General features: G+C 29.7%; 3 protein-coding genes across 4 annotated transcripts; all 3 read right to left on the reverse strand.

The window, feature by feature from the left end:
• Positions 1 to 154: 154 nt before the first annotated feature.
• On the reverse strand, positions 155 to 3737 carry LOC141712379 (iron-sulfur assembly protein IscA, chloroplastic). The gene is made up of 3 exons (XM_074515299.1): positions 3482 to 3737; positions 1811 to 2029; positions 155 to 457 (listed from the first exon to the last, which is right to left on the reverse strand). Exons 1-3 carry the CDS (start codon positions 3642 to 3644, stop codon positions 315 to 317), a joined length of 525 nt encoding a protein of 174 aa, XP_074371400.1. The 5' UTR covers positions 3645 to 3737; the 3' UTR covers positions 155 to 314.
• A 2441-nt stretch (positions 3738 to 6178) lies between these two features.
• LOC141714288 (replication protein A 70 kDa DNA-binding subunit B-like) lies at positions 6179 to 8513 on the reverse strand. Its single transcript, XM_074517817.1, has 10 exons — positions 8364 to 8513; positions 7990 to 8263; positions 7815 to 7911; positions 7665 to 7735; positions 7384 to 7511; positions 7072 to 7229; positions 6867 to 6987; positions 6577 to 6783; positions 6303 to 6491; positions 6179 to 6220 (listed from the first exon to the last, which is right to left on the reverse strand). Exons 1-10 carry the CDS (start codon positions 8511 to 8513, stop codon positions 6179 to 6181), a joined length of 1437 nt encoding a protein of 478 aa, XP_074373918.1.
• A 6191-nt stretch (positions 8514 to 14704) lies between these two features.
• Positions 14705 to 16664, reverse strand: LOC141710749 (ras-related protein Rab7-like). 2 transcript variants are annotated; one of them, XM_074513283.1, is made up of 7 exons: positions 16541 to 16664; positions 16435 to 16461; positions 15992 to 16091; positions 15715 to 15861; positions 15535 to 15615; positions 15244 to 15392; positions 14705 to 14914 (listed from the first exon to the last, which is right to left on the reverse strand). In XM_074513283.1, the coding sequence occupies exons 1-7, from the start codon at positions 16591 to 16593 to the stop codon at positions 14848 to 14850; spliced, it is 624 nt and encodes a 207-aa protein (XP_074369384.1). In that variant the 5' UTR covers positions 16594 to 16664; the 3' UTR covers positions 14705 to 14847. The 2 variants fall into 2 exon arrangements, with proteins under 2 accessions (XP_074369384.1, XP_074369385.1); XM_074513284.1 differs by lacking the exon at positions 15535 to 15615.
• Between the last annotated feature and the right edge of the window lie 1574 nt (positions 16665 to 18238).

Below are 18238 nucleotides of genomic sequence, written 5' to 3' on the forward strand. Positions count from 1 at the left end.
GCATGGAGTCGTAACACTCTTAAATATTGAGCACTAAATGATCCTGTCCGGGTGATCCCATTCGCATTTTTCATGTACTGTGTAATTAGTTGGTCTCCGTTACAATATACATCTTGTACAAGAAAAAAATTATGTATACAATACAAGCAGCATGGATCAGAACATACATTTGATTCTTTGAAGAGTCTGCTACTTCATAGTACAAGTACATGGGTCTAAACATGACAATTCATACACACTGAACCAATAAACTAGGTTTTCGTCCACTATTGTCAAATCTAAGTTTAATTTTACAGTGTAGTATATAAATGTCTTCACATCTCTGCAGCAAATGATTTACCACATCCACAAGTCTGCGTGGCATTTGGATTTTTAAAAGAGAAACCTCCACCAATTAGTGCATCACTGAAATCCAGTTGCATCCCATATATAAATAGAAGGCTCTTTGGATCACAAACTGCAACAAAGAAGTTATAAAGAAGAATGTTTGATTAATAATGGCATGAATAGGTATAGAGGCAACCATCATTAAAAGGAAAAAGCATTAATCATGTCAATAAGCAAAATACAATTAACAAGGACTTTCCACAAAAGGAGAGTTGAAGCTTAAGTTTTTCTGCAATCATAGTGAATGGTGATATGCAAGGGAGAAAATCCATGGCTATCTAGCATACTAACTTGAAATTTTTTGGGATTCAAACCTACATTAAATCTGTGAATCTATGTATCGCCCCCTCTTAATTCAGTTTTGACCAGCTAACAGGGAGGGCCCTTGTCCTACAATCAAGCACAACACCTTAAATCAAATCTTGATTACAAGTTGTGGAAAGATAACGAAGCTTCACTGGACCATGCCAATCTCAAATATCCGGTGGCACTAACATGACCCATAGATAACAGTCACCTCCTTACAACTTCATTAATAGAAATTCAGCGACAATAACATTCATATAGAACCCATGTCTTTGCCAGTGCAGAGTTGGTACTACCAAGAGCGCTGTGATCTACCCCACTATATAATGTTATAACTGTATATTTTCCTGAAATGCTAAGCAGACCAGAAAATAGAGTGCTACAACTAACATATCATTCCCACGGGCAAAGACATATATCACTGACGCTCACACAGGCATCTAGCATAGTCCAAAGGAAGAAATGGGCCAATGAGGTAAACAAGTTAGGAATTACAGCAGCCAAATTGACCATCACAACTTAAAATGTTAATAAGATTATAGATACACGTATATTATTGATGTAGTTACAGATTTGCAATTAATTCGTTCTTAATTGTAGTCCTCAGTGGTACATACAGTATATCTAAATAATGAACAGGATACATAGATATTTTAGACTTGCTATAGTCTCCCAGGGTTTTGTCAGGGCCCCTTGCCTTAATACTCAGACTCACGTCACCACCGAGTCTCAGACTCAAATCAGTAATTTTGAATTTCTAAATTTATAACAAAGATGTCCAATTTCCCAAAGGTCCTAAACTTTTTCAAATTCTACAAATGGAGCCTCTACTATATATGCTCAGTTGTCAATATTTACTTAAAGTTGAACACCATCAATAAAGATATCAGTACTAACTATTTGGTAAAAGTTGGTGGAACTTTTGAAATGATTTTAAGGTACTATCTTGGCTATTAAATAAGATTTGAATCACGTATTTTACTCAGCTTGATAACTGGATGCTAACCTCATGGTAAAATGAAACCACATTTTAATGATACGAAATTTATAGAATACTACATGCTTATAATTTCGGTCTATTAAATTCAAGTAAGAAACAGCAAAAGGGAGAGCCTACCAATATTAAAACCATTGTATTCCATAACTGAATCATCAGGTCGGGCATTTTCTTTGTTCTCAAACTCCATTGTGTATGACATTCCAGAGCATCCACCTTGTTTAACACCAATTCTCAAGCATAAATCTTCTTTCCGTTCAGCCTTCATCTTATTCAAGTGCTTTAATGCATCATCTGTTATTGATATTGCTGGTGCAATGCCACCAGATGTTGATGGCGCTGAAAGATGCAACAAACTACTACATGAGATTGATATACTAAAAGTCAAATTGCCGTACTCCAACCACAATCTTCTGAATCACTTGTTACCAGAACCTGAGATAATTACTAATACCTTCAGGACCTACAAATTCTAGACATGGTAAATATATACTTTATAACAGCATATGTTTAGAGTCTTTTTCTCATTTTTTTGCATAGTTCACGAAGATTTGTTCCATTATATATGACACATGAACCCAGTACAGGGTGACAAATGACTCCATATACTGTCATAACATTATATGCCTAAGATTTACTAGCATAACGAGCATTGGAGCATGGAAGCGACTTGTTAATTTCTATTTTGATAAAGCTTGAAATTTTCTGCGTCATCTGTAAAAGCAAAGCCAATGGTGTTGTAAAAATAGGTGTAGCTATTGCTATAATTTTGAACCAAAAAGTAATTTTTGGTGCTAAAGTAACACCATATCTATTTATGAGTATAAACTTTGTTCACTTTTTACTTATTCTTTATTTTCCTCTCTTTCTTGACTCTTGTGATGCGGAAAGTATAGCACAATGCTATATTTTGGCTATATTTAGCACAAATTATAGAACTGTGCTACTTAAGCACAAAGTTTACCCCCATCATTGGATTGCCAAATTCCACTTTTTGTATCATATTATAGATATAGCGCACCATTGGACATGCTCGAAGGTATTAAAACTTAAAAGTCGCTATATTTAGAGCTATTCATATGCAAGTATAGGAATCACTGATAATATATAAATTACAGTATACTCATTAAGCTATATTAAGGAAATTTGTGGATCATAATCTCCCCCCACCCTCTCCCCGGAATCCCAAACTCCCCTTCCCATTACCGTGTATAATCTAAAGCATCAAAATAAATGTAACATACAAAAAAAACTAGATTTGAGTATAGGGATGATAAATGTAAATAAACTAATATGCTCCAATTTATACCAAACTTGAACATTAGAAGACACCCACAAACAAATTTGAACATTAGAAGACATCCCCCAAACAAAATTGATCAGTCTTTACTCCGCAAGTCATCTCATTAAAATTAAAAATATCATCATCGGTGTGTGAGTGAGTAAGTAGTCCCACAATGAACTACAAATTAATAGTCCATCAGATTGTTTTACGAAACTAGGTACGAACAAACAACAACAAATAGTACATAATACCGAGATCACAATCCCACAAACAAACATAGCCAAAATATTATCTCATGTTCCAAAACTCAATCGCTTTTAATTAAACAAACACACATAACTCCTATATTCAATTTCATTTTAAACACTTTCAAGAATTAAAAGTGATCAACAAGTCATCATATAAACACTAGTATTTATATAATAAAAGGCACAAATTAAAAACAAAACAAATTCATATATATAAATAATTTTAGAAATAATAAAGTCAATTCGATAATGAATTACCCTGAGTAGATACAGATTGAATAGATAAGCTGTATTTTCTGCGATTAAGAGGTAATGATCGGTAAGAAATCGACTGTAACTTATGAGGAAGAGCAGTAACTTTATTGGGTAGAGGGGTGTAATTAAGCGACGGAGAGCTCAAGGTCCAGGAAAACGACGCCATTTGTAGGTTTTGCTTTGATTCTTGGTGGAGAGAAGGGAGGGAGAGAATTTATATTTAATTTCCAGATTTCGTTATTACTTTAATTATTTATTTATTGAGGTCTGTATTTATCGACCCCCCGCGGACACTATTTTGGAACTAGTATGTAGCCCGTGCTTCGCACCGAGGCCCCGAGGGTTTTTTATAATATTTTTAATTGTAATTATGTAAAAAAGTTAGTTCTAACAATTGACATGAAAAAACATTAATAAACTCATCGGATGATAGTGAAGTAAAATAAAATTAGACATTAGATTACATTAAAAATTGTCAAGATGACATACTTCTTATTTTAATCCATCTAGTTTTGGAAGATAAATTACGAAACTCTTTACATGATTAAGTGAAATAAATTTTAGACAAAATATCACATTAAAAAATTAAAAAACTAATTATCACGATTAAATTTGGGTTTCATCTTCTAAAAAAGAGTGGGTTTGATATTTAAGACAATGACATTAAAATACTACAACTTGGGTAAATTGTAGAAAACTTCCTCGTACACAATATTTTTTGTACTATATTTCTTTTCAGTAGTTATGTCGCCTAAGAGGATATGAAGACCAACCGGTGAAGTGACACGTGAGACAGCAACATAAAGCTGACCATGACAGAAAGTAGGACTGGGAAGATACACACCAACCTTTTCCAAAGACTGACCTTGACTTTTATTAATCGTCATTGCAAAACAAACTTGCAACGACAGTTGTCTCCTTTTAAATATGAAAGGCCACTTAGAGTTGCTTTCATTTTATGTTGTGGTAAACTCGGAATAATATGCATAGCTCCTGCATGACTTCCTCCAATTATCTCACATTCAACTGTCCACTTGAATAATTTCTTTATAACCATTCGTGTACCATTACACAAACCTAAAACCTGATTTATATTTCTGGTTAACATGAATACAACACCAACTTTTAACTTAAGCTCATGCTTGGGCATTCCAGACATGTCGATGAAAATTAGTAAAGAAGCTGCTAAAAAACCCGTATCTAAGCAGAAAAGTCTGGTGTCGGAGGCAAAGAAAAATCCGTTGATGAAGAGAAAGATGACATTGCAAATAGTGGCCAAGCGGAATTCTAACATGACAACACCTGAAGATGGGGAAATTGAGCTTGATGTTGATGATATTGACAGTGAAACAATGTGGGATTTGCATAGATTTCTGAGGCTCAAGCTAGAGGCTAGACAGATGAATAAGGCTACATCAATAGCTGCTAATTGATGTCTCTACTCATATTACTCTGTCATGTTCTATATATCATTAGAATATAGCTGGTTGTATAAAGAGCCAAGTCTTTAAACAGAGTGTTAAGTTGAATTTATATTACTGGAGAGAAGTCCTTTTTATCAAAAGGTGTTTAGAATATTGAAATGCAGAATCCGCTAACCTTCATATATAATCTTAATTAACTTCTCTAATGTGGAATGATTTAACCATTGTCCCATATATCACATGATTCATTATTAACTCTATTTCATTTCAGAATCTACGTTTTGTTATTTGAATTTATATAACTTAAGATAAGTTATTTTTAGTAAAAAAGATAGTTAATTTTGAAATGCAATCTGATAACATGCCTACATGATCTAAATTAACTGTTCTAATATGATGGGTTTTAGCCATCGTCCCATATATCAGGGTCATGTACATGTGTTAGCTATATTTTTTACACATAATTTTTTGATTTATAAACTATAGATTTGTTAGTGATGAGGAAATCCGAAATTGTAGATTTATAAATCACACTTAAATTTTTGTAACTAATGTGAGATGATTAGAATTATTTATTTACAAATTCCATATAGTTATCAATATTAATTACACGTAAGATTTACTTTAGTCATATAAAGTTGTCAGAAAATATAACTAACACATTAATTCACACGAAAATATATAGTCAAATTTGACAACTATATCGACATTAAATAATCGCAAGATTTACGTTAATCGTACATATGTCAGTAATTATACCTAATACATCAAATAAACGAAAAGATATAGTCAAATATGAATATTGAATAAATCATGCGCGTGATTATTATTTGTTAAAATTTGAATTTTTTGTTTGTGATTGGTTGGAAATAAAAAAAAACTTTGTGCTTAAATTTTGTGCAAGATTTAAGTTAATGTGTATTATGCCATAATCATAGCTAAGACAGAAATTGTAGGAAAAGATTTAGTTAATATTGATATTAAGTAAATCATGCGCGTGATTTATGATATTATCAATAATAAAGATACTAAGTTGCTATAATTTTAAAAACGTAATTTAGGAATGAATCTTAGGAATGGAGCGTAGAAAATTTAAATATTATTTTATTTAAATTTATTATTAAAAAATTTGGTAGAAAAAGTAAAGCAAGCAAAACTTGAATCAATATTATAAATAAGGAATCCAACTCAAATCATTAACATATATGAAATGTAACGAAACACATTAATTATAATGAAAATCCTCATATTCTACTATTTTAAAATGATGAACTCTTTATTCTAGGAGATCTTCCTTGCCCATTTGTGTCCTTTTAACCTTGTTGAAATAAAGATAAAGCAGAATTAGCATATTGGAATACCAAATATACTTAATGAACAATATATGATAATTTATTTACCTTGTGAATTTTTTCGGAGTGACCTTTCACATCAAAAACAACATCGTCGTCAAGGACCACATGACTGGCTGATGGTCTAAATCTTTTATTTGTGGACTTGACGGAATCTGGTGTCATCTTTGTTGGATTAGAATTAGTCAAAGAAGTTTTCTCTTTCTCTGTTAATTCATATTTTGTGGAGCCACACCCCTAAATATTCACAAATAAATCAACATGCATTGTATCAACATTAAAAAATACCAAAAATTAATTAATTAGAAAAAAAAATCCTTACATCCATGTAACTAAGATCAAGAATATTCTCTGCATTTATTTTAACTGGACAGTGTGCATTTGCTGCTTCACCACATTTAGCAACATCGGAGGCAAAGAATATTGAATGGTTATCCAATAAATTGTTCTTGTTTAAACAAATTGTCACTGGTAGTTGTTTTCTCTCCAACTCCTTTAGTAACTTTGGGTACTCATTTGATGAACCGTCCTGACAAACAAATCAGATTAAAGAAGGCCATGTCATGTTATGTGTGTTTACCAATAATATATATGTATACATTTAAATTTTACATTATACTTAACTGTTTGAATGTTGTTGACATTTTTTGATGTCAACCTTCGGATCTCGCGATCAAAGAATATAACATGAATGATTCCAGTGGAGTCACTAACATAACTTGTAACATGGAACCTGGAATGGCACATTAACCAATTTTAGAAATTATAAAATTGGAAAATGTTTTACAGTGGACAATGAGATTCAAACAAATAGTACCTTTTATCAGGATATGAGACAATCTGTTTGCATTCAGCAGTACACCGATAAAAGTCATCCACCACCTCCAATTCGGCCGAACAAATGTCACAGCCGTAATACCACCATTTCACAGAATCATCAATTTTTTCAATCTTAGAAAAACACATTACTTCCATCTATAATGAGCATCAATATGAACTATTATTACATAGTTATACGTGCAAAAAAATTAGGTGTGAAATTTTTGTTTCTAACCTCATCCATATTTTTCATCCGTAAATTGTTGATTTCTCCCACTTTGTATGATTAAATGGTTTTTTCGAATTTAACTCCAATAAATTCAGATTCATCAATTGCGTCGTGTGCAAGTGAAAACTTTCGACGTAGATCATGTGCAGCTTCATAGTCTAGATCTATATAATATTTTGAGGATCCATATGAACTGATTTGCATCATACCTTTTTAAAAATATACCAAAGATAAAAAAAATTAGAATCGTTGTTAATAAGTTGTTAATATTTATCTAATGATAAATATGAATGTAGATGCATGTTTCTTACTATTGTAGGTTGTGATTTTGCAGCCGGTAATAATTATTATATGAGCATCACCTTGTAGACTTTCTACATCAGCACGTAATTTGTCTGCAAGTTTGTCCCACACCGTGACCCTAGCTCGCAAGCTAAAAATTTAAAAATTTACCAAAAATCATAAGTAAAAAAATTTGTCATGCTGGAAATCGTATTTAATCTTATATTTACCTGCCGTTAACAATGTCAAACACGAAGATATTCTTTATTCCTTTTTGGGTGTGGCGCGAAGATGTTGTACCTGGACCCTCAAAAACGGCAATAACATCTGGTTTGGAGAAAGATGAGATGTTCAATTATAATAATATAAAATGGAACTTAGATAATTTATTTACTAAAAAAATACCTATAAGAATCCCCGATTCACCAACTCGTGTGTGTAAACATCCAAGAGAGACTAATTCAAACTTGTGATGGGGAATCATCTCATCCTTTTTTGTTATCCGCTCTATCTTTGTATATTTTTGGAAAAATATACACTTTTTATTACTAACTGGGGAATGGTTGAGCCTAAATTCCGTAACAGTTAAATTGGAAACCGAGTAAAGATGTCCTTCAGTAGGTTCCGAATCTTGACCGTTACAAAATTCCGGACCAGCATAAGCATGAATGTGAGTTTTCTGCATGTGTCAAACACAATTAATTAAACAGGTGTATGACATATGGATATATTATATTTTGATGAGTTATGTGCACGATATGTAGGAATCAGTACTTTACGTCATCATCGAGGAATGTGAGATTCAGACCTTTGAAGTCACCCATTGTGCCGTTGAATCCAGGCCACATCCTAGTCAAGCGTACTTTGATTCTCCAACTTGTCTTATCTGTTGTCAAATAAGCAATACGACTGAAGCGAGAACCTTGCATTATGCAGATGTAAGCGAAAGTGTTTGTTATTGAGAGAATTTTTTGAATTGAGTTCAAAATATGTGTAAAGCTCTTTATATAGGAAAAATATAGTGGTCAACATTAATTACATGCATAAATTACGTTGAGTAGATTATGCAATGCAATTAATATATTTTTGAAGATAATATTTATTTCTGATTGGCTGTATTTGTTTTATGTCAAATATCATAAGATTACATAATATTGTGTAAGTGGTCAGAAATAAAAAAATCTCTCAAATATCAAATTAATTTGAGTTGATTATGGTCAAGAATTATTTATTTACAAATATAAATTAGTTGTCAACATTAATTATAAACAAGGATACAGACAAATCTTACAACCATAACGACTTTAATTACAGGCAAGATTGACGTTAATCGTATAATTGTATATAATTATATCTAACACTTTTAATAAATGAAAAAATAAAGTCAAATCCAGAGATTGAATAAATCATGTCTCACATTATTCCAAACATGCATTATTTAAGCTAATGTATATTATGTCATAATCATAGCTAACTCAAATTATTCTAAACATGCATGATTTAAGTTAATGCATATTATGCCATAATTATTTATACATGTGTATAATTATAGTTGATTTATAAATTATAGATTTGTTAGTAATGAGAAATCCAAAATTGTAAAATAATAAATTTGTAAATGAGAGATTTGTTAGTAATGGTAAAAAGTTCAAAAAGGAAATGATTTTGTTAAATTTGTAAGTAAAGTTTAAAAGTCAAAAAAGAAATGTTTTTGAATTTGAATTAGAATTAATGATAAAAAGTATAAAATATTAATTAAAGTAATTTAAGGCTAACTCAAGGTGGTTAACATCATGGTTAAGTCTCTGAAAAAGGAAATAATTTTGTGAATTTTGATTGATCGAAATTGAAATGGTGGCTTCTCATTGGCTGAAAATTATGAGAAAATCTCTGATTGGCTAACTACATGATGTGGTAGACTCAGCTTTTATAAAGAAAGATTTTGCATTTTGCTTGCTTGCAGTTTCAAACTTTGTTTGCAATAACAAATCGGTCCAATTCGTAGCTACATTTACTTTTATGGCTACAATATAAGGGTCTTTTCCCGTCAATAATTTACGTGTTAATTTTTATATAATATATTATTTCAAAAGTGTCAGATTTATATTTTAAAAACTCAAATTTAAGGATTCTAAAATAGTGTATTGAGATATGGTTTATATACACCCGATTGTTATGGATAAGCATCCATAATATAAATCTAAAATTATAAAATTCAATTACAATACATAACTATACAAGAATGAATAAATACATAAGTGAATATTTAGTCCTAAAAATGGCTATAGGCATTCTTACTTATTCATCAAATAACCAATAATGGAGTGTAAAGAGATCCACTTAAAATTAAAGTGAATAAGTTGAATAAAATCCTATCTAAATATGAAATTTCTTGATTGTAAAATAAAAATAACATCGGAGTGTAAAAACTATTTTGACACCAAAAAATACGTTCGATATCAAATTATATTATTGAATATGGGCATTTTACATCTAAAATTGGACTTGCTCTTACCCTTTCAAAAATGACTTACTAGTTGCAGTTTGACGGTCTCAATTATTATGATTTTATACAAAAATATCTTATTTATAATTGTTATAATTTTAGTGACTTATTTATTATTTTTTTAACAGATCATTACATTATGTCAAATATTTTTAACAGACATTAATAAATTTATTTTTTATTTTTCATTATCACACTTTGATGACTTAACTATTAATTATTTGTAAAAAATGACTCTTTTATATATTGACATTTTATTAATCAAATTATTATTTAAAAATAATTGAACTAGATACCACTTTTAAAGTACCGACTGATTTTAAGATTTTCTATTGTAAAATTATTATGATTTTTAAGCACGGCTACTAGAAGAATAAGAGAAACTAATGTAACGCCTGAAAAATTCTAAATATATTATGATTTTTCTTTACCTTATTTTAATTATTTAGATTATATAGAGTTTGATAGTTAAATGTTAGGGGGAGCGAGTGTAAATAGCAGTTAAATTATAAAATTTATTATTTTAAGAAAAATATTGGTATGAATATTTTCTTTCGATTATATTTATTTAGTACTCCTACTTTTGATAGGCTATAGTAAGCATACAACTAATGTCGTCAGATGAATCTAAGTCATAATTTACAAGTTGTTAGTTTCCCATTGATGGTTCCAGATTTGAACTCTGGGAGGGTAAATAATGATCCAAATAATTTATCATAAAGATCAAAGTTTCTTTCTAATGTCTGTAAATAAATTTTCTTATGACACATTAGGTAAATCTGAATCATTGTCAACAAGTTGTCGATCTGCACCTATGTCAGACCCATTATCTGCAGATGCATCTAGGGATTTAAGCATGGGGAGGTAGATACTGACCACTGACATATGACTTTTGGATCAGTATCCTCTCATAACACCTATAAAGGCAATTGGTACATTAAAGAACCTTGAACAATCGAATCTGGCCTTAAATTGGTCGAAACTCTTATTTCCGCCAACTCTTCATTTGTGTGTGTAACCTCACCTTGTGCATCAATATTGTTTGTGTTTGAGTTGGTGTCATTGCATTGGATATCCTGGCCGACATGCGAATTTCAATAGACGCATCCTGTTGAGAGGATAAATCTAGTAATTGTTTTTGTGCCTTTTCAGCCATTACATCTTTTTGAGAAGATTTATGGGGGCTAACAGTTGCCTCAATTTTAAACTACTCAACTTTCTAGGAGATATAGCTGTTGGGTTGACCTCAGAACCTTCCTTATGTGGCGCACTAAAACACTTTCTCCCTCACGCTCATTCATACTTCATTTTAGGAGTAAGAAAGTTTTGGTTAGTTCTATTTCTGTATTTGTCTTTACAGTCTGGGATATAAGTTGTGGGTTTTCAACCTCATGACTATCAATGAAAGAAGACAATTGGAGGCTGAACCTGCATCACAAAATATATGATAATGTAGAGATAAAATGCATTTAAAATGTATAATGAATGAAAATTATGTATTTTATATTTTGAAAGAAATGATGTACAATAGTGATTTCACAAAGATTTTCATGAAATAAATAATCACCAACATGACTTCAAGCCTATAAACATATTAAGCCTATAAAGATTTTACATTTATTCTTCACTGAGGCATGAACATATTAATAAACTTCTTAAGTGACCTATACACAGACTTCAAACCTTCTTCTAATCTTTCGATTCTTTGTATCTGCCTTATCTTCATTTTTTCCTGATTTCTTGTATAGATGTAGTATTATTTACCTGTCACGTTCTAGTATTGAGTTATCACGTATATTTTTCATACAGCTACGTAGTCTCACCAATAAGAGAAAATCTCGAGTCCGGTGAGGAATTCGGGGACTGAAGTAGGGGTGAGTGGACTCCGTTTTTGCAGTCAGCCACCGCGAACCATGATAAAATCGGTTGTGTCGCACTTTATATCTTTACCGCTATATCTTTCTGCACTCGGCTTACTTGTTCACAAGTAACGAATTTTTAAACGGTAAAGAAAATTTGAAAACGCCAAACTCTAAAATTTAAAAAGGTTATAAGTTATTCAACCCCTTCTATTTTATTAACCCCTATTTTGGTACTAACAAAATAAAATATCAGAGTGAAACTCTAATACTTTTTTAAAAACTAATATCGGTATTTTTTTGTTAAGAAATAAACTAAATTTACATTGAACTTTTAAGTTGTACGAAGAACGTGATTTGAACATTATTAAATTTTTATCTTAATGTGATTTAAATGTGTTAGACATAAATGATATTAAAATATAATACGAAGTGGGGATGTATTACTTTCTTTTAATTTATTTTACCGTAAATATTTCGTCTATTATATGTCGAACCTACTCATAATATAATTTTTTTATCAGGAACCTACTTCAAAAAAATCTTATATTTTTAAAAATATCTTACTCTTCAAATATTAGTGCATAAAAATCATCTATAGTAAAAAATCTCAAAGTTAGTCCGGCGTTTTAAAAATATAATTAAGTTTAGTTATTTGTAAATAAATAATTTGATTGATAAAAATGTCAATATATATAAGAGTCTTTTTTATGCATAAAAAATAAAAGTGCAAAAACAAAATTAAAAAGTGAATTCATTAATGTGAGTTGAAACTTTTTGACAAAATGCAATCATTTGTTATAAAATTAATAATTTAGTCACTAAAATGACAATATTTTTATGCATAATAATAATAATTGAGGTAATTCAACTATAAGTTTTCCGAAATTTATACTATATATAGACGAAATATTCAAAATTTGTTAGTCGGTCGGTCGGTCGGTACTTGCGCAAATTACTTAACTACCTTTAAACTAATCAAAATTGAAACCGACTTCTACTCCTCCTATTAATTTATTTGATTTATAGCATGGCTAATCTCCTGCCAGAACTATAAGTACTTTCATTCCATAAAAACCTATATAATCTAAAAGACTAGTAGAAATTAACATGTGAAAACAAATCTTTAATTCCAAAAACGCCTTTATCGGTACTATTATGTAATACCCTCGATATTTACAATAAATAAATAATACTTGAATCCCGTAAAAAAACTACCTTTTTAAATTTTACTTTAGTGATAATCGAGAAAAATTTATTTATTCTAACTAAAATAGATCATTAAAACCTATTTAACTAGTATGGTCTAGAACAAAAGTAAACATCTTCGTTATCGTATTAAAAACAAACCCCGTAAAAAATATCGTTTTAAACTTATTTCAATGATAAATAAGAAAATTTTAACAATACTAATTAAACTACCTTATTATAATCTATTTAATTGATTTGGACTAAAACAAAAGTTAATATTTGTACTATTTTATTAAATCAATATATATTATATGAACGGTATAATAGACTACACGGGGTAGAAATAATTGATGTATATTATGACTCTAGTCAATTAAAACATCTTTTTTTGAAAAATATCACGACGATTCAATTTAATAAAATAAAATAAATTATTATATTTACTAATAAAAAACCTCTTAAAAATAGTATATGACTAAACATAATTCATGTACTATTGATTTGAACTAAAACTTAAATTTTATTTAAAACAAAATCATTTTTTGTAAAAACACATACAAAAATCAATAAAACTATATCGTTCAATTTTTAACATTGTCTTTTTTAAATACCTTTATCATGAAATCATACTGTTTAAAAATTTTAAATAAAAAATTTAAGGAGTCAATTTAAATATTTTTTTTTAAAAAAACTGAATTATAAAAAAAGGCCCGTGCATAGCACGAGTTTTAAACTAATCTGTTTATACTATTATATTAATTATATTAAAGACGAAACAATGAATGTTTGGTTGGTAGTCGGTCTGGTCACCGTATTTATAGTAATATTGAAAATAAAACACTCTCATAAATAGATAAATATTCATAAAAGAATTATAATATGACTAATGATTTTTGTGAAAATAAAATAATATATAAAATTCACTCGGCCGGGCTAAACAAAATTATACTATTGATCCAATTTTAAATTAAATTAAAAAAAATACATATAGTTAGTTGGATTTGAAGAATCTAGCTAAAATAAAATAATAATATTATTGATCCCGCTAAAAATATTATATTATTGGACCAAACCATAACAAAATAAAAATTTAAAAGGAAATTCTTGGAGTCGATATAATGTCATCAAATTAAAACAAAATAATACATATTATCTATTTGGTCTATAATAAAACAATAATCACCCGGGCTAAAATAAAATAAACAAAATAGTAAGTATAATTAGTTGCATTTGGTTGATATAACAAGCCTCTAAGCTATGACAATTAAAATTTTAGCATTGATTCGGGTTTAAATATATTAAACTAAAATAAATCTGAATATATTTAGTTGGATTTGGTCGAAATTTACCTTTTAATTAAATATAATAATCTTTCGTTAACACACCTATAAATATCAATAAAGATATAAATTTAATCATTACATTATTTTTTAAAAGTGTAGTATCACTAACTTATACATCTATGTATATATTAATAAATATTATCAAATATATTATTAAAATTTATAATAAATAAGTTTCATAATTTTAAATTTTAACTTCAAATTAAATTCAAAAAATTACGTAATATTTAAAATAATTAGGCTAGTACATGGTACTTACCATGTAGTTATTATTATATTACAAATTGGTACTAACATTTAAATTATTGTAATTTGTATGTTCTCTGAGCACAAGCTGCAGTACATCCTCAAAAGTCTAATTACTCTAGCATGAACAACGTCCTCCTTGTTCCTCTGTTTCTGAAACAGCTGTTGGGATGTTTTGAAAATAACTGTACACAAAAATTTCAACAAACATATCACATAGCTGATCAGGATTGAATCTTTAGACAGAACATGAAACTCTCTCATTGAAAACACTTGCTTTGGAAACATAAAAGGTAAGACCTTACAAATCAAAATGAAGGGAAAATTACACTGCGGGTATAAAATTAGAAAAAGTTATGAAATGTTCCATTTCCATGAGCAGTCCAAACATGCAGATTGCGGTCTTAACATATTGCATGTTAACAATAAAACATAAACATTCGTATGAAACCCAAATTAGATTCAAGCTCCCTTATTGTAGACTAGCATCAACTAATATTCTACAAATACTTACATGTCTTGGTCATGGTGCTCCGAGGCAAGTGCAGCTCGTGCAGCGCAAAAGAATGCAGCATCTACATTGTACCCCTCTTTCGCAGACGTCTCAAAGTATGGTATATTTCCTCTGGAAGCACACCAGTCCTTGGCTACCTTTTCCGAAACCTGCACCGATGTTGAGTTTAATTTCGAGCATAAACAGCGTGCTACCAAACTTCAGATATATGACTCCTAAATTATTAAGACGGTCCTGTTATTAATGCTGTGAATTTTTTCTAACAAGTCATAGTAAAAAGTAAACTCTCACCCCTCGACCGCTCCCACCATTCATGTCCATTTTGTTCCCTAACAACACAAATGGAAATAACTCGGGATCGTTTGGATCTGCCTGTATTGTAGTTAATGAAAAATTATTCTGCTATTCTTATATCAAACAATTAATAGCATTGTCATCAGATGAAACAATAATACAAAAACAACTAAGAACCTGTCTAAGGAAATCACGATGCCAAGTTTGAAGAGTTTCAAATGTTTTGTATATGTTAACATCATAAACAAGGATGCAGCAATCTGCCCCTCTATAAAACGAGACACCGAGGCTGTGGAACCGTTCTTGCCCTGCCGTATCCCATATCTAATTAAACAGTTCAAATACTAAACATGTCATAGCGGATCATAAAGACTTGGCTAATATGCCTGTTTAACTATATACTAAATTATATTAGTAATTTCGCACTTGATTGATTTATGCGTAGATCACTCACCTGCAGAGTAACCAATTTATCCTCAATTTGCAGTTCTTTAGTGACAAAATCAGCTCCTATTGTTGCTTTGTATTGTTGACTGAACTTGTTGTACACATATCTGGGAACGGAAGTTAATAATCCAAGTGGAGGAAGGGACGCTAAACACACCTATTACACTTAGTTTTGCCTTGTATAGTCTACAAAATCACGACTACAATAAAAATACAATTTGTAGATGTGAAGTCAACTAAGTTACAACACATACCAAAAAGTTATATCAAATGCACAAGACTCTTACATTAGTAAGATATGATGAAAGTTTAATGAATGCAATATATACATGATGTGACATAACATATCACCAAGTAAATGCCAAATTAATTGCGTCAAGCACATTAACACTAATAATTAACAAACATGATAACAGCATACAAATCTAACAAATGCATAAACATGGATACTGATTCATCAAGGAGGTCTTTCCCACCCTGAAATGCATTACAAGAAAGCAACAGTCAAGAAGTTGCTAATAAAAATCAATTTCAATTTATAAGGATTAAAACATACCCGCTATCTCCGAGAACAATGACCTTGAGCAAACTTCTCTGTGGCATCAACATGATCCAATAATAGTTTAAATGTTTGATATCTGTATCTTCTGCTGGCTCCTCTTGTAGCTCTGTGTCGCTTATTATGGTCATATAAAATTGGTGTGATACTGACAGATATACCAGATACTTTATCTGTCACATAGTACCGGTTTCTTGTGAATCCAACCATATTATGAAGCGTGAAAGTGCAAATTGCAATAATTATCCTGTGATTTCATTACACCATGAAATGGGACAGTACTTTAAAAATGTTCCGGTTCAACGGAAGATGCTAAATCAAGTTTGTTAATACTGTCAAACTCATCAATAATATTTATATATTATTATCTCTTTTTTCAATTGTATTTTTAACCATCTTTTTATCAAATTTACTTCAATAATTAACATTTAAAATTGACAAATTATTAATATACAAGTATAATATAAAATAGATTGAAAGGTATATGTTTTTACATGACACATGACATTATTTACATTTTGGGAGGGTGACAAATAATACCAAGGGCAACTCCAAGAGTTTGGTCCAAATTTGGACCGAACTTGACCGAACCTCGGTCCAAATTTGGACCGAACCCCTCTCCAACTCAAATAGTTTGGTCTAAATTTCGGTCCAAATCTCAAAATATTTATTTAATTATTTTAAGTTCTTATAATAATAAATATATTATTTTTGTATGATGTAAGATATTATTTTTATATTATTTTTTATTATTATTAATTACTTGTTTTATTTTAAAATTGTTAATAAATGAATAATAGAATTCTAATTAAACTTCAAATATATATAAAAAATAGTAAACACATTTAGTTATAATTTTTATAATAAAACCGTTAATAAAATATTACATTCAAAAAAGAAAAGTACAGATATTAATTAAATCTTAAAACATCGTTAACTAATACTAATTCTCAGAATTAGTATATTCTTCCCACAAACGTTCTTCTCTCAAAGTCGAGGATCTGAAGATGAAGGTCGAGGATCTCAAAACAGCCTAAATAGTTACGGGCAATATTTTGACTATCTTGGAGGAAGTCGATTTAATTTGTCGGACTAAATTAATAATTTAGTTCTCATCGCATTTTCATTTATGTTGTGTTTCAAATTAAGTTTTATGTGTTGTAATCTTTATTTTAATATTTGAATGTATTCATAATTTGAATTCAAGAAATTCAATGATATTTATTTAATTACGTTTAAATATTTTTTAATTTAAATTATTATCTAAATAAATAATAATAATATCCTAATATCGGTTAATAGCATTTATAAATACCCGAAATCAAAACTTTATGTAATAAACTAAAAAAAATACATTAAAACTATTATTTTAATCTGCCACTGTTGGGTGAATTTGGACCGAAATCGGTCCAAATTTGGATCTTTAGGCCAACTCCAATCGGTCCAAATTTCGGTCCAAATTTGGACCTTTAGGCCAACTCCAATCGGTCCAAATTTGGACCGATTTCGGTCCAAATTCACCCAACAGTGGCCTAAATTTCGGTCCAAATTTGGACCGAGATTAAAATAATAGTTTTTAATATATTTCTTTTAGTTTATTACATAAAATTTTGATTTCGGATATTTATAAATACAATTAACCGATATTAGGATATTATTATTATTTATTTAAATAATAATTTAAATTAAAAAATT

The sequence above is a fragment of the Apium graveolens genome, chromosome 3 (assembly GCF_009905375.1).
Source record: "Apium graveolens cultivar Ventura chromosome 3, ASM990537v1, whole genome shotgun sequence".
Lineage (NCBI taxonomy): Eukaryota > Viridiplantae > Streptophyta > Magnoliopsida > Apiales > Apiaceae > Apium > Apium graveolens.

What these genes read in the sequence shown, in the direction of transcription:
- LOC141712379 (XM_074515299.1), bottom strand. Translation starts at nt 3,644, where the DNA reads ATGGCGTCGTTTTCCTGGACCTTGAGCTCTCCGTCGCTTAATTACACC. An exon ending in TCAATCTGTATCTACTCAGG is followed by an intron (nt 2,030 to 3,481) that starts GTAATTCATTAT and finishes TGCATCTTTCAG; the next exon opens with CGCCATCAACATCTGGTGGC. An exon ending in ATACAATGGTTTTAATATTG is followed by an intron (nt 458 to 1,810) that starts GTAGGCTCTCCC and finishes TCTTTGTTGCAG; the next exon opens with TTTGTGATCCAAAGAGCCTT.
- LOC141714288 (XM_074517817.1), bottom strand. Translation starts at nt 8,513, where the DNA reads ATGCAAGGTTCTCGCTTCAGTCGTATTGCTTATTTGACAACAGATAAG. An exon ending in GTCTCATATCCTGATAAAAG is followed by an intron (nt 6,988 to 7,071) that starts GTACTATTTGTT and finishes GTGCCATTCCAG; the next exon opens with GTTCCATGTTACAAGTTATG. An exon ending in TTCAAACAGTTAAGTATAAT is followed by an intron (nt 6,784 to 6,866) that starts GTAAAATTTAAA and finishes TTTGTTTGTCAG; the next exon opens with GACGGTTCATCAAATGAGTA.
- LOC141710749 (XM_074513283.1), bottom strand. Translation starts at nt 16,593, where the DNA reads ATGTTGATGCCACAGAGAAGTTTGCTCAAGGTCATTGTTCTCGGAGAT. An exon ending in ATTGTTCTCGGAGATAGCGG is followed by an intron (nt 16,462 to 16,540) that starts GTATGTTTTAAT and finishes AATGCATTTCAG; the next exon opens with GGTGGGAAAGACCTCCTTGA. An exon ending in ATCGTGATTTCCTTAGACAG is followed by an intron (nt 15,616 to 15,714) that starts GTTCTTAGTTGT and finishes ACTACAATACAG; the next exon opens with GCAGATCCAAACGATCCCGA.